The sequence below is a fragment of the Hypomesus transpacificus genome, unplaced genomic scaffold, assembly GCF_021917145.1.
Source record: "Hypomesus transpacificus isolate Combined female unplaced genomic scaffold, fHypTra1 scaffold_258, whole genome shotgun sequence".
Lineage (NCBI taxonomy): Eukaryota > Metazoa > Chordata > Actinopteri > Osmeriformes > Osmeridae > Hypomesus > Hypomesus transpacificus.
Window position 1 is genome coordinate 126965 of NW_025813785.1, and position 15357 is coordinate 142321.

The 15357-nt window shown below is 45.4% G+C and overlaps 1 protein-coding gene across 1 annotated transcript; it reads left to right on the top strand.

Annotated features, from left to right (window-relative positions):
• The first annotated feature begins 824 nt into the window (after positions 1-824).
• Positions 825-15079, top strand: LOC124462880 (myosin heavy chain, fast skeletal muscle-like). Its single transcript, XM_047014582.1, has 39 exons — positions 825-1028; positions 1209-1352; positions 1549-1705; positions 1892-1919; positions 2067-2184; positions 2273-2365; positions 2462-2525; positions 2620-2718; positions 2816-2919; positions 3141-3279; positions 3825-3943; positions 4055-4204; positions 4277-4447; positions 4542-4848; positions 4974-5038; positions 5185-5272; positions 5500-5617; positions 5698-5821; positions 5917-6053; positions 7945-8200; positions 8378-8620; positions 8717-8893; positions 9015-9160; positions 9251-9341; positions 9446-9835; positions 9970-10096; positions 10320-10438; positions 10596-10792; positions 10967-11150; positions 11401-11566; positions 11792-11916; positions 12028-12336; positions 12527-12730; positions 13026-13151; positions 13449-13619; positions 13865-13969; positions 14354-14449; positions 14548-14682; positions 14926-15079. Exons 1-39 carry the CDS (start codon positions 825-827, stop codon positions 14938-14940), a joined length of 5811 nt encoding a protein of 1936 aa, XP_046870538.1. The 3' UTR covers positions 14941-15079.
• Positions 15080-15357: the final 278 nt, after the last annotated feature.

The window sequence follows — 15357 nt, forward strand, 5'->3', positions numbered from 1 at the left end:
ACCTTAAACCCCCATAACTGTTGTCTCACCACAGACACCAGGTCTGGAAATAATCCCATAATGAGAACTGCCACATAACTCATCAGGCTTGTCACTCTGCGTCCCAGGCCCCAAAAAAGGGGAAGGATTTAACTGTCGCACCAAATTAACTCCATAAAAGCAGCTCTGGGGATCTGATGAGCCTCTACCCCAGAGACTGCCCTAGTGAGCTGTTATGTGTTGATGCTTCCAAGCTTCCATTCACTTGCATTTCTCCTTCCGATATACATTCAAACTGTCGTTGATTTAGTCATCCTAGTACATTCAAAGTTCTTCATAGCAGTAGCAGAGCAACGCTTCTACTTGAAAGTGTGAATCTGGGTAAGGAACTTCCTGTATCAAGTAAATACACATAAAAAAAAGGCTTCTCTACCTGCAGTAAATCTGGACCAGGGAGACTGAGGGAGCAGTGCTTCGTGTTTCAATGACTCTTGCTTAGACTGTTGCTCTTGTTGGTTAGTGGTAGCTGATTTAAACTGTTGTATTATATTTAATCCTATTTGTATTGCTTTCCTACAGGTACACTTGCACTTAGAGATTCATGTTGTGTATTGTAATTTGCTTAACTACATGCTCTTATGGTTTCTTCCCTTTAGCACTTATTTTTTGGTTGTTCACAATGTGTACTTCTGTTTTTGGCTACCTGCAATGCTTTGGGGCTATCTTGTTGTTATTATCAGTGACCTATGCACTTTGTAAAGCTCTCTCTTGGAAGTCGCTTTGGATAAAAGCGTCTGCTAAATGAATAAATATAAATGTAAATGTTTCACAGTTAAGGTCCAGCCATGAGCACGGACGCAGAGATGGCCGTGTACGGTGAGGCGGCTGTGTACCTCCGGAAGCCGGAGAGAGAGAGGATCGCGGCCCAGAACCAGCCCTTCGACGCCAAGACGGCCTGCTACGCGGCGGATGCCAGGGAGCTGTACGTTAAAGGAAACATCCAGAAGAAAGAGGGAGGGAAGGTCACTGTGAAGACTGCTGCTGGCCAAGTGAGTGTTACCATTCACAACGTACGATATGATTATAATGATTTATATATACTAGACTATAGAACATCACTTTGCAGTTAACACTCGGATCATTAAGACCACCTTTGGGATTTATATTGAATGAGGAGATTTATTGACCGGTTGGACACGTCATTCTCCCCTCTGCCTGCTCTGTCCAAGGTTGTGTCAGTGAAGGATGACGACGTCTTCCCCATGAACCCTCCGAAGTTTGACAAGATTGAGGACATGGCCATGATGACCCACCTCAACGAGGCCACTGTGCTGTACAACCTCAAAGAGCGCTACGCAGCCTGGATGATCTATGTGAGTGTCTTCTGTCTGATCATTCTTCCCTGTGTGTGTGTGTGTGACATTGAAATACACTAACTGGATTGGTTCTTAGACTCTTAGGTTCAGGTTGAATTTATTTGTACCCGTAGCTAGATTTGGTGTGTAGCATTTCTTGAACTCTTACGCATTGCGACTGTGGACATGGTGTTGTACTGTCGCTGTGTTCCAGACGTATTCCGGGCTGTTCTGTGTGACTGTAAATCCCTACAAGTGGCTCCCAGTGTACAGCCAGAAAGTAGTGGTGGCCTATAGGGGGAAGAAACGCATGGAGGCTCCGCCCCACATCTTCTCCATCTCTGACAACGCCTATCAGTTCATGCTCACTGGTAAATAAACTGTGAACTGTGAATTGGAACTGTCACCTTTTGTCAAATGTAATTAAGTAATTATAAATGTGATATGTCTAAAGACTGAAGTCAGCATGTATTGTGCATTTAAAACACAGATTTGAGTTATGTTTTGTACACTTACATACAGTTTTTTTGTTTTGTTTTCATATTCTGTTTACACAGACAGAGAGAACCAGTCTGTCCTCATCACGTAAGATGCATTATGTATTGGTATTCTGCCGCATTTATAATTTCACACTTAATTGCAACTTTTTTTACTTTTTGTTTACTTACCTATGTCTGTGGAACACTGGCAACTCTTTCTCTTTCGCTCCGTTCTTTCCACCTCTCAACCCAGTGGAGAATCCGGTGCAGGAAAGACTGTGAACACCAAGCGTGTCATCCAGTACTTCGCGACAATCGCAGTGGCTGGTAGCGACAAGAAGAAGGAAGCGGCGGCGAGCGGTAAAATGCAGGTACAAAAAACGAAGGATAAACATGGGCCATGACTTGTCTCTGTAGGCATCAAATGTAAAGTAAAATACACGTGCATGTCTTCAACAGGGCTCGTTGGAAGATCAAATCATAGCAGCGAACCCTCTGCTAGAAGCGTATGGTAATGCCAAAACTGTGAGAAATGACAACTCCTCACGCTTTGTAAGTAAACATAATCACACAAGGTTACACACAAGTGTTTTAGACAGTTTGAAAGCTCTTTTCAACTGTGATTTGAATGTAACCATTTCCAATCAGGGTAAATTCATTCGGATTCACTTTGGGACCACAGGAAAACTAGCGTCGGCTGATATTGAGACATGTAAGCATATCAGTCAAACGTATTTTAAATTGCCCAGTTGTGTAAATTATATATTTTTCATTTATATTTCTGTGTTTCATATGTTCTTCAATAGACCTGCTGGAGAAGTCCAGGGTGACTTTCCAGCTTGCTGATGAGAGAAGTTACCACATCTTCTACCAAATCATGACCAACCACAAACCAGAGCTGATAGGTAGCCTACAACAGGGATCAAAGAAAAGAGAATGATGACTAGTTAAAATCAGGAATTATAATCTGTGTATGAACTGACTTTCTAATATGTTTTACAGGGATGTTGCTCATCACCACCAACCCCTACGACTTCCCCATGATCAGCCAGGGGCAGATTACCGTTGCCAGCATTGATGACAAAGATGAACTGATGGCGACAGATGTATGAGCTGTAAACATTTAACTGCAGATATTGTTCCAGATATAATTCAAGTCCCCATTGTATGTCTCTTTAGATAAATGTGTCTGCTAAATGAAGACATTATATTTATTTTTAACTTCTTCAATTAATTGAGTTAGGATGGAAACTCCTCAATGACATACAAAATGAGACATTTTATGTCATTTTATCCATCCTATTTGTGTCGGATACTCGTTTCCTAGACTGCTATTGATATCCTGGGCTTCTCTCTGGATGAGAAGCTGGGCATCTACAAGCTGACAGGTGCAGTGATGCATCATGGGAACATGAAGTTCAAGCAGAAGCAGCGCGAGGAGCAGGCGGAGCCTGACGGCACAGAGGGTAAACAGACAAACAAACAAACTGTAGGGAGGTAAACAGGCAGGGATGCTGTGTGACACACCACTATGTCATGGCAGCCCTGATGCCTGGTCCGCATGACACAACCATCACAGATACACAAGATGGACATGTCTGAGTAGTGAGTCAAGGCACTGTCCTCACTGAGGGAGTGTCTTTGGACTGTGAGTGTGTGTCTGTGCCTTGTCAACGGCCTCACTGATAACGATATGTGTGTGTCTTGTCACTTTCCCCGCCGAGGAATATAAAGTGCATGCATTATAACATTGTCCTCAACAATGAAGCCAAGCATCCGTGTCTCCTCACTGCCCCTCCTCACTGATGGTGGAGTCAGGTGGCTGAGCGGGTAGAGCATCGGGCTAGTAATCTGAAGGTTGCCAGTTCGATTCCCGGCCGGTGTACATGACAATGTGTCCTTGGGCAAGGCACTTCACCCTACTTGCCTCGGGGAGGATGTCCCTGTACTTACTGTAAATCGCTCTGGATAAGAGCGTCTGCTAAATGACTAAATGTAAATGTAATTTTAGTGGCTGACAAAGTGGCCTACCTGCTGGGCCTCAATTCTGCAGACCTGCTCAAAGCCCTCTGCTATCCCCGAGTGAAGGTGGGAAACGAGTATGTCACCAAGGGACAGACTGTCCAACAGGTTAGACGCGTTCGTAATCTGAACCTAATCTAAATTACATTTGTATCTAATCGTAATCTAGTTTTATTTTGTCATTCCTGTGTTACCGTTTACAATGTGTTTTAAATTTAGGTCCACAATTCAGTCATGGCCCTGGCAAAGTCCATCTATGAGAAGATGTTTCTCTGGATGGTGATCCGCATCAACCAGATGTTAGACACCAAGCAGCCAAGACAGTTCTTCATCGGAGTTTTAGATATCGCTGGTTTTGAGATCTTTGACGTAAGTATCATGCTGTTGTCTCTGTTGGATGTTTGCCAAAATAACTAAAATACTTGAAAACTCTCATTGCAGTACAACAGTCTGGAGCAGCTGTGCATCAACTTCACCAATGAGAAACTGCAACAGTTCTTCAACCACCATATGTTTGTCCTGGAGCAAGAGGAGTACAAGAAAGAGGGGATCGAGTGGGAGTTCATTGACTTTGGGATGGACTTGGCAGCCTGTATTGAGCTTATTGAGAAGGTATACATGAATTGAGAGGATATTTACACAGGAAGACAGAACATTTCTTCATGGTTTCTAGTGCTGGTATTTCATCACCCTTCGTCTTCAACAGCCAATGGGCATCTTCTCCATCCTTGAAGAGGAGTGCATGTTCCCAAAGGCGTCCGACACCACCTTTAAGAACAAGCTGTATGATCAGCACCTGGGAAAAACAGACTGCTTCCAGAAGCCCAAGCCTGTCAAAGGCAAGGCTGAGGCCCACTTCTCCCTGGTGCACTACGCTGGAACAGTGGACTACAACATCTGTGGCTGGCTGGACAAGAACAAGGATCCTCTGAATGAGTCGGTGGTGCAGCTGTATCAGAAGGCTGCTGTGAAACTGCTGTCTCTCCTCTACGCGAGCTTCTCCACTACTGATGGTAAGACCACGTGTCTAGTGGTTGATATGTACGGTAGTGATGGCCTCTTTTGAAAATGGAGCCTGTTTTGTAAACAGTGTCCTTGAGAACATTCTCAAAGATACAGTGCTTTGTGCCCTTCACAGACACCAGTAAGAGAGGAGCCAAGAAGAAAGGAGGCTCTTTTCAAACCGTCTCAGCATTGTTCAGGGTAGGTAAAACCCACCACGTAAACAAAACAGAAATTCACAGAAACATGCATCACCTAAAATGAATAGAAACAAACGTTGTGAGACAGTTGTTTTTGGGACTAATTTTACTCGGGGTTGCGGGGATGTAAACGGTTGGATCCCTCAGGAGAACCTGGGCAAGCTGATGACCAACCTGAGGAGCACCCATCCTCACTTTGTTCGCTGCCTGATTCCCAACGAGTCTAAGACTCCAGGTAACAAAGATTTAATCAATAAATAAATAACATTTTCATTTTAGCAGAAGCTTTCATCATTTCAACATTTCTTTGAACCAGGGAACTCTTGATCTGTATTCCAGTGTTCTAAAACTGAGTTCTATCCGTGCCCAATGAAATCCAATGGAACAACGTACATACATACATCCTATGACAGGCATTCATCAGACTTTTAGATACGAACATTTATCGATGCTGTCCTTCAGGTTTGATGGAGAACCCACTGGTTATCCACCAGTTGAGGTGTAACGGAGTGCTGGAAGGCATCAGGATCTGCAGGAAAGGCTTCCCCAGTAGAATACTTTATGGAGACTTCAAGCAGAGGTACAGTATGAAACCTTAAGATAACCAGACAAAACAGATACAGAACAGTTACTGTAATCTGCTTGTCCTTCCTGTCGCAGGTACAAAGTACTGAATGCCAGTGTCATCCCTGAGGGCCAGTTCATCGACAACAAGAAAGCTGCTGAGAAGCTCCTGGGGTCGATTGATGTGGACCACACCCAGTACAAGTTTGGCAACACCAAGGTAGGATCAATACATATATACAATATATTCACATTTCCCTTTACAATGGGGAAAAAAAAGAAGTGCGTTTCTTCAAGTCGTTGTTTTCCTACCAGGTGTTCTTCAAGGCTGGACTGCTTGGTGCCCTGGAGGAGATGAGAGATGAGAAGCTGGCATCTTTGGTCACAATGACTCAAGCCGTCTGCCGAGGCTTCGTCATGAGGAAGGAGTTCAAGCAGATGATGGAGAGGAGGTACAACCAGGCCCCTGAGGGGACAACAACATGTGTGGTGGCAACAATAACAAATGTGAAATGTACAGAACTGTGCAGACATCTTACATTGCATGAATGTGTCACAGAATACAGTAGAACAGTAGAGCAAAATGCAAATAAAATCTAAACGAAATATATATACAGTGCCCTCCAAAAGTATTGGAACAGTGAGGCGAATTCCTTTATTTTTGCTGTAGACTGAAAACATTTGGGCTTGACATCAAATAATGAACGTGAGACCAGAGATCAACGTTTCAGCTTTTATTTCCAGGTATTTACATCAGGATCTGATGCACAACTAAGAAAATATCACATTTTGTTTGAATCCACCCATTTGTCATGTGAGCAAAAGTATTGGAACAGATATACTTAAAACATATTTAAGTGAATAAGACTTAATATTTAGTTGCAAATCCTTTGCTTTCAATAACTGCAGCAAGTCTGTGACCCATTGACGTCACCAAACTTTTGCATTCTTCCTTTTTGATGCTTTCCCAGGCTTTCACTGCAGCCTCTTTCAGTTGTTGTTTGTTTTGTGGGGTTCCTCCCTTCAGTCTCCTCTTAAGCAGGTAAAATGCATGCTCTATAGGGTTTAAGTCTGGAGATTGACTTGGCCAGTCTAATACCTTCCATTTCTTGCCCCTGATGAACTCCTTTGTTGTTTTGGCAGTGTGTTTTGGGTCGTTATCTTGCTGCATGATGAAGGCTCTGCCAATCAGTTTGGTTGCATCTTTCCTTAAATTGGCAGACAAAATGTTTCTGTAGACTTCCGAGTTCATTTTGCTGCTGCCATCATGTGTTACATCCTCAATGAAGATTAATGAGCCCGTCCTAGAAGAAGCCATGCAAGCCCAAGCCATGACATTACCTCCACCGTGTTTCACAGATGAGCTTGTGTGTTTGGGATCATGAGCAGTTCCTTTCTTTCTCCAAACTTTAGCCTTTCCATCACTTTGGTAAAAGTTAATCTTTGTCTCATCAGTCCATAAAACTTTGTCCCAGAATTTTTGAGGTTCATCTCTGTACTTTTTGGCAAATTCCAGCCTGGCCTTCCTATTCTTCTTGCTAATGAGTGGTTTGCATCTTCTGGTGTAGCCCTTGTACTTTTGTTCATGAAGTCTTCTGCGAACAGTAGATAGTGATACCTTCACTCCTGCCATCTGGAGGTTGTTGCTGATCTCACTAACAGTTGTTTTAGGGTCTTTCTTTACAGCTCTCACAATGTTTCTGTCATCAACTGCTGATGTTTTCCTTGGTCTACCTGTTCGACGTCTGTTACTTAGTACACCAGTAGTTTTCTTCTTCTTCAGGACATTCCAAATGGTTGTACTGGCTATGGCCAATGTTTCTGCAATGGCTCTGATTGATTTTCCATCTTCTCTAAGACTCACAATTGCTTGTTTTTCACCCAAAGACAGCGCTCCGGTTTTCATGTTGTTTTCACCTCTGAATACAGTCTGCATAGACAAAACCTATCTTACCCAATCTGAACCTGAGTGTAGACATTCAGTGGTATTTATTGATTGAATAATGTATGTAATAGGACACACCTGGGCAACAAAACACACCTGTCAGTCATATGTTCCAATACTTTTGCTCACGTGACAAATGGGTGGGTTCGAACAAAAAGGTGATATTTTCTAATTTGTGCATCAGATCCTGATGTAAATACCTGGAAATAAAAGCTGAAACGTTGATCTCTGGTTTCACGTTCATCGTTTGATGTCAAGCCCAAATGTTTTCAGTCTACAGCAAAAATAAAGGAATTGGCCTCACTGTTCCAATACTTTTGGAGGGCACTGTATATAAATATATATAATTAACTATATCATATCCCAAACGATCTTTATGTCTACCTCTTATTAAACAGAGAGTCCATCTACGTAGTCCAGTACAACATCCGTTCATTCATGAACGTGAAACACTGGCCTTGGATGAAGCTGTACTTCAAGATCAAGCCGCTCCTTAGGAGCGCCGAGACAGAGAAGGAAATGGCCTCCATGAAGGAAGAGTTCTCCAAGTGCAAGGAGAGCCTTGCCAAAGCCGAATCCAAGAAGAAGGAGCTAGAGGAAAAAATGGTTTCTCTGTTACAGGAGAAGAACGACCTGCAACTACAAGTGGCAGCTGTAGGTATTTCATCGATACTACATAAACGATGATGATGATGATAATTATTTAGAATTTTTGGGTCAATGTTGTTTTCTCAAGTATTTTGTCACTGTTGTTATATTTTGTATATGGTTTGATATACAGCCAGGATTATAGAATGAGATACAACATGCGATTGTTTCTATCTTCTAAAGGAAAGTGAAAGCTTGTCCGATGCGGAGGATCGATGCGAGGGTCTGATCAAGAGCAAGATCCAGCTGGAGGCCAAGGCCAAAGAGCTGAGCGAGAGGCTGGAGGACGAGGAGGAGGTGAACGCTGAGCTGACCTCCAAGAAGAGGAAGCTGGAGGACGAGTGCTCCGAGCTGAAGAGGGACATCGATGACCTGGAGCTCACCCTGGCCAAGGTGGAGAAGGAGAAACACGCCACGGAGAACAAGGTGAAAGCCCAGAGATGCAGCACCCATGAGGGTCATCGCCAACGCTGTTTGATTGAGAACTCCTGAGTATCTTAACGTGTTTTTATGGATATCCAGGTGAAAAACCTGACAGAGGAGATGTCGTCCCTGGATGAAAGCATTGTTAAAGTCAGCAAGGAGAAGAAAGCCCTCCAAGAGGCCCACCAGCAAACGCTAGACGATCTGCAGGCAGAAGAAGACAAAGTCAACGTTCTGACCAAAGCTAAGACCAAGCTGGAACAGCAGGTGGATGACGTAAGTGTGAATCGCACACACACGCAGGGCATGCATCTGCTGTGACGTGGGATCTGTGGGCGAGCGAGGCCCCCCTTCTGTGTTTCTGTGACTCGAGTCTGTCCGTGCGACGGTTTCACAGCTAGAGGGCTCCCTTGAGCAAGAGAAAAAACACAGCATGGATCTGGAGAGAGCCAGGAAGAAGTCAGAGGGCGATCTGAAGCTGGCCCAGGAATCCATCATGGATCTGGAGAACGACAAGCTGCAGACGGACGAGAAGCTGAAGAAGTGAGAGGATGAACATGTGCCAATACACTTTTACAGGCGTGTGTGTTTCATATTGCTGAAGTCATTTATTTTTTGTCTGGTGGCAACAAGGAAAGACTTTGAAATCTGCCACCTTCTCGGGAGAATTGAAGATGAACAAGCTCTTGGTGCTCAAGGGCAAAAGAAGCTCAAAGAGTATCAAGTACGTAGCATGATGCTACAATGTCAAATATTGTATTTATTTAATAAAACTGAGGGCCAGTGTCTCTTATTGATTTGTTTGGTTTTCCTCACTGTTCCCCACAGGCCCGAATTGAGGAGCTGGAAGAGGAGATTGAGGCTGAGCGTGCTGCCAGGGCCAAGGTGGAGAAGCAGAGGGCGGATCTCTCCAGGGAACTTGAGGAGATCAGCGAGAGGCTGGAGGAGGCCGGAGGAGCCACCTCGGTCCAGATCGAGATGAACAAGAAGCGCGAGGCCGAGTTTCAGAAACTGAGACGGGACCTGGAGGAGTCCACCCTGCACCACGAGGCCACCGCCGCCGCCCTGCGCAAGAAACACGCTGACAGCATGGCGGAGCTGGGAGAGCACGTCGACAACCTCCAACGAGTCAAACAGAAGCTGGAGAAGGAGAAGAATGAATACAAGATGGAGGTTGACGACCTGGCCGGCAACATGGAGACAATGGCCAAAACAAAGGTCAGCTGACGATAAATAGAAGATGTTGAACATATCATCTATCATACATTTTCTGAACTGACTGAATATGCCAAATGTACAGCATATTGGGTAGCTTTACTCAATGAATCAATCGATTGCTGGTCAATTTTCAGGCTAACCTCGAGAAGATGTGTCGGAGTTTGGAAGATCAACTCAGTGAGGTGAAGGCAAAAAGTGACGACTGTCTTCGCCACGTCAACGACATCACTGTCCAGAAAGCAAGACTGCAGACTGAGAACGGTACTCAGAATAAACGCTGTCAGAATCACAGTTCTGCCATTGCTACTGCTATCGTGTATCAGCTATCGTGTGTTACCTCCGTTTTCAATAATGATGTAACTGCACGCGGAATCACCTGAACGCTTGAATTTCCTTCGGGATTAGAAAACGTCACAGAGTTGAATTCACGTGTCGTTGCATTCAGGCGTACATGTGCGAGTCTCTTCTGTTCAATTCTGCCCAGGTGAGCTGTCTAGGCAGCTGGAGGAGAGAGAATCTCTTGTGTCTCAACTGACTAGAAACAAACAGGCTTCTACTCAGCAGAATGAGGAACTGAAGAGGCTTGTTGAAGAGGAGGTTAAGGTACAGTACATGAACCGAACAGGAGATACAGTTAAACGCATAATACTGTATATACAAACAATTAATACACACTCTATATACAGATACACATACCGACATATATATATTATGCCAAATATACTGTCATAGAAAATATGAGCGGGTGTTTGTCCGACAGGCTAAGAACGCCCTGGCCCACGCTCTGCAGTCGTCTCGTCACGACTGTGAGCTGCTGAGGGAGCAGTTTGAGGAGGAGCAGGAGGCCAAGGCAGAGCTGCAGCGAAGCATGTCCAAGGCCAACGGAGAGGTGGCCCAGTGGAGGACCAAGTACGAGACGGACGCCATCCAGAGGACCGACGAACTGGAGGAGGCCAAGTAACCAGAAATGCCGAACCGTTACGACTCATACAAATGCTAATGGTTGATAGATGGAAAATTGATGGAATATTGATGGGAAATTATGGAAGCTGATGGGAAGTTATGGAAATGGATGGAAATGGATGGAAAACTGTTTAAAATGCATGTTCTCGTTCCTCCTTTTCCTACCAGGAAGAAGTTGGCCCAGCGACTGCAGGACGTGGAGGAGCTGATGGAGGGAGCGAACGCCAAGTGTGCCTCCCTGGAGAAGAGCAAGCAGAGGCTGCAGGGGGAGGTGGAGGACCTGGTGATGGATCTAGAGAAATCCAACGCATGGGCCGCTAACCTGGACAAGAAGCAGAGAAACTTTGACAAGGTATCCACAACAACAACAAAAACAACAAAGTAAAAAGTTGCCTTACCTGGGTTTGAATCCAGCTCAGACCATTTCCTGCATGTCATCCCCTCTCTCTCTCTCCCTACATTTCCTGTCATTCTTCACTGTCTCTCCAATTACAGCAGAAATGCCCAAAAATAGACTCAGGCTGTCAGACTTTTCAGTGGACACCATCTTTTTTCGATGACACCTCAACGAGTCCACGCTCACCTTTTGAAATCCGTTTTAGGTTCTGGCCGAATGGCGGCAGAAGTATGAGGAGAGTCAAGCTGAACTGGAAGGTTCTCAGAAGGATTCTCGCTCCCTCAGCACTGAGCTCTTCAAAATCAAGAACTCCTACGAGGAAGCCCTGAACCAACTGGAGACCCTGAAACGGGAGAACAAGATCCTGCAACGTATGTTAAACGTTTCCCTTTGGCACATCTTGACTCAAGACACACAAATTCCATATATTAGTTTTGTCACATTACATTTAGTCATTTAGCAGACGCTCTTATCCAGAGCGACGTACAACGTAATTTGGCACAGCCAGGAATCGATCTGGCAACCTTCAGATTACTAGCCCAGTTCCCCTAACCGCTCAGCCATCTGACTCCACTCTCATCATGTGTGTCATCCAGAGGAGATCATCGACCTGAGCGAACAGATTGGTGAGACCGGAAAGAGCATGCACGAGGTGGAGAAAGCCAAGAAGACAGTGGAGACGGAGAAAGCCGAGATCCAGAGTGCTCTCGAGGAGGCGGAGGTAACCAGATACAGAGCGGAAAAAGCGAATCCTCTGTCTCCTCTATTTAAATGGATTCACAACAGTGAAAGGTGCCCCTTTGGGAATGACCCTCCTTCATCCCCCACGCAGGCATCCCTGGAACACGAGGAGTCCAAGATCCTGCGTGTGCAGCTGGAGCTGGCCCAGGCCAAAGGGGAAGTGGACAGGAAGCTGGCGGAGAAGGAGGAGGAGATGGAGCAGTTGAAACGCAGCAGCCAGAGGCTGTTGGAGACCTTGCAGGGCGCCCTGGACGCGGAGGTCAGGGGCAGGAACGACGCCCTCAGGGTCAAGCGCAAGATGGAGGCCGACCTCAACGAGATGGAGGTCCAGCTGGGACACGCCAACCGGCAGGCCGCTGAGGCCCAGAAACAGCTGAGGAACGTCCAGGCACAGCTGAAGGTGAGGGGCCCTCTCCACCCCCAGGCTCCAACACATGACTGGATTTAGGACCGGATTTATTGCTTGTAAAAAGGGCTATTTGATTTGAATTACTCTGACGGGAAAAAGAGAACGAACACAGTCGTGGAAGTTTACCCCAATATCAAACAGTCATTTACGCTCCCCTGCCACCGATTTATACTTTACCCAGGATGTGACCGTTCACCTGGATGACGCGCTGCACAGCCAGGAGGAGCTGAAGGAGCAGGCGGCCATGGCGGAGCGCAGGAGCGCCCTGATGCAGGCGGAGGTGGAGGAGCTGAGGGCGGCTCTGGAGCAGACGGAGAGGAGCCGCAAGATGGCCGAACAGGAGCTGGTGGACGCCTGCGAGAGGGTGGGACTGCTGCACTCCCAGGTAAGAGATGTATCCTTACGTCATGGATATAATGGAACAACTCCAGTAATGCTAATTAATAATATGGTAATGTTTCTTTGTTTTTGTGGTTTTATTGTGAAGTCTTCGAGAACGTTTGCCAGTTTTTTTTAAATAATATTACAATATTATGATGGACTGCTTTACTCCCAGGTAGAGGAGCTAAAAAACATACGACAATGCCTACAAAACCTTTTTCAGTATTTAGCATTCACGATTATCATCATACGCAATTATCACAAGTCAACTCCATTGATGTGTCATATTTCCCTGTCAGAGTACGAGCCTGATGAACGCCAAGAAGAAGCTGGAGGCGGATGTGAGCCATCTCCAGGCTGAGGTGGAGGACGCTGTTCAGGAGGCCAGGAACACTGAGGAGAAAGCCAAGAAAGCCATCACAGATGTGAGTCAAAACAAGACGCTTCAGGTCTTTCAGGCGCACAACGGATGTGGTTCCCCAAATAAATGAGCATATGTATCGTTTGTTAATCGGGAAATTAAAGAAAAGAATACATTAATTTGTTTTCAATCATTATGTATGAGGATTATTTCATTTAAAACTATTATAAATCAGGAATGTTGCATTTTTAATCAAGACTTTCACACAACATTGATATTCTACGAGGCCTGCTCCGAAACTTCAAGGGGCCACTGTCTTAGAGATTCCCTTGTTAGTCGTGGGTTTTTATCTTGCATGCAGGCGGCCATGATGGCAGAAGAGCTGAAGAAGGAGCAGGACACCTGCGGTCACCTGGAGAGGATGAAGAAGAACCTGGAGGCCTCCATCAAGGACCTCCAGAACCGCCTGGACGAGGCTGAGAACCTGGCTCTGAAAGGGGGCAAGAAGCAGCTCCAGAAACTGGAGACCAGAGTGGGTTACGCCATTCGTATAAGATGATGTTATCGTTGCACTCCCTTGTAAACACAGTCTGTTCCTTCCTTGGCAATACCCACTGGGAAAACGATGCTCTTTTATTGTCTAAGTCACGTTCGGTAAAAGGTGTCCGATAAATGAATACACGTAAGCGCCACGCTTGTACCAGGCAAAAACCACTTTTATCTGATCTAGCCTGAGATCTCATGACCATCTCAACCTTTGGTGTCCCTGGTTGGCAGGTGCGTGAGCTGGAGGGAGAGCTGGAAAGTGAACAGAGGAGAGGAGCTGAAGCCGTCAAAGGATTGAGGAAATACGAGAGGAGAGTCAAAGAGCTCACCTACCAGGTACACTGCAAAGTGTAAAGGGCATTGATATTAGTCATCACAAGCTGGTTTACGTTTAAAACAAGTAGGCTACATTTGTCTGCCAGTACAACGAAAAAAATGACACTTGATAAGATTTCTTCAAATGTGTCGTTTACTTAAATGAAGTCACAAGACATACTAGAAATTAAATCCAACTCGATTTTTAATCGAAAAAACAAGATTCTCACTGTCAGTTCAATCAGGGACACCTGCTGTCTAAGGCTGGACATCAGTGTTACTAGGACTGATTAGAGGGTTTATTGACAGTGTGAGAACGCCAGTGATGAGGGTGATGTAGGTGGAAGGTGAGGAGCAGAAGTTCCATGATCCGCAAGCTGACAACCCACTTGCGTGTGCCTATAGGCTGAGGAGGACAAGAAGAATGTCCTTCGACTGCAGGACCTGGTGGACAAGCTGCAGACGAAAGTGAAGGCCTACAAACGCCAGGCGGAGGAAGCTGTAAGCCAACGCATTCCTGCCTTGCTTCCTCACTCAAACCCCACTGGAGAAGCCAGAGTGCTTTTCAAATCCTCCTGTGGTTGTGACGGTGTGAACAGGAGGAGCAGGCCAACGCCCACCTGGCCAAGCTGAGGAAGGTGCAGCACGAGCTGGAGGAGGCGGAGGAGCGGGCGGATATCGCCGAGTCCCAGGTCAACAAGCTGAGAGCCAAGAGCAGGGACTTGGGGTCAAAGGTTAGTGGAGAAGCATGGTAATCACACAACCCCTGCTGACACAGAACAGAAGAGCGTGCTGTTGTGTTTGACTGTCGGTGGAATAATCGCTATTGTGTTCTTTTCTCTCTCTCTCTCTCTCTCTCTCTCTCTCTCTCTCTCTCTCTCTCTCTCTCTCCTCTCTCTCTCTTTCTCTCTCTCTCTCTCTCTCTGTCTCTCTCCCTCACTCACTCTCTCTCTCTCTCTCTTTCTCTCGGCCTCCAGAGCAAAGAGGAGTGAAAGCAAGTGAAGACAACATGAGTCTGCGTTATAAGAGAAGACTCCTATTAAATATGAGCTTTGAATGTGTTCTTTGTCATGTACTATAACGATAGGCTGTATTCCTGGGATATCAATGGATATTTCGAGTAGAGTTATAACACGATTTTCTTATTTAAACATTTAAAAAATAAATAAATATGGGAAATCAAATTGGCCTTTGTCGTTTCATCGCCCCCTGGTGGTTGGGTGATTACATGTTTCTCTTATCACATTGATGCGAGGCCAAACTCCATGAACATAATCTCACATTACCATACATAGACTATTGTCACTAACTCTTAGCAAACAACCAAGGCCTACATTAAATGAAGTTGTAAACATCATGGAAGTAATCTAGGCTATTGTCTACGGTATGTGAAGTAAGTAGTGATCTCC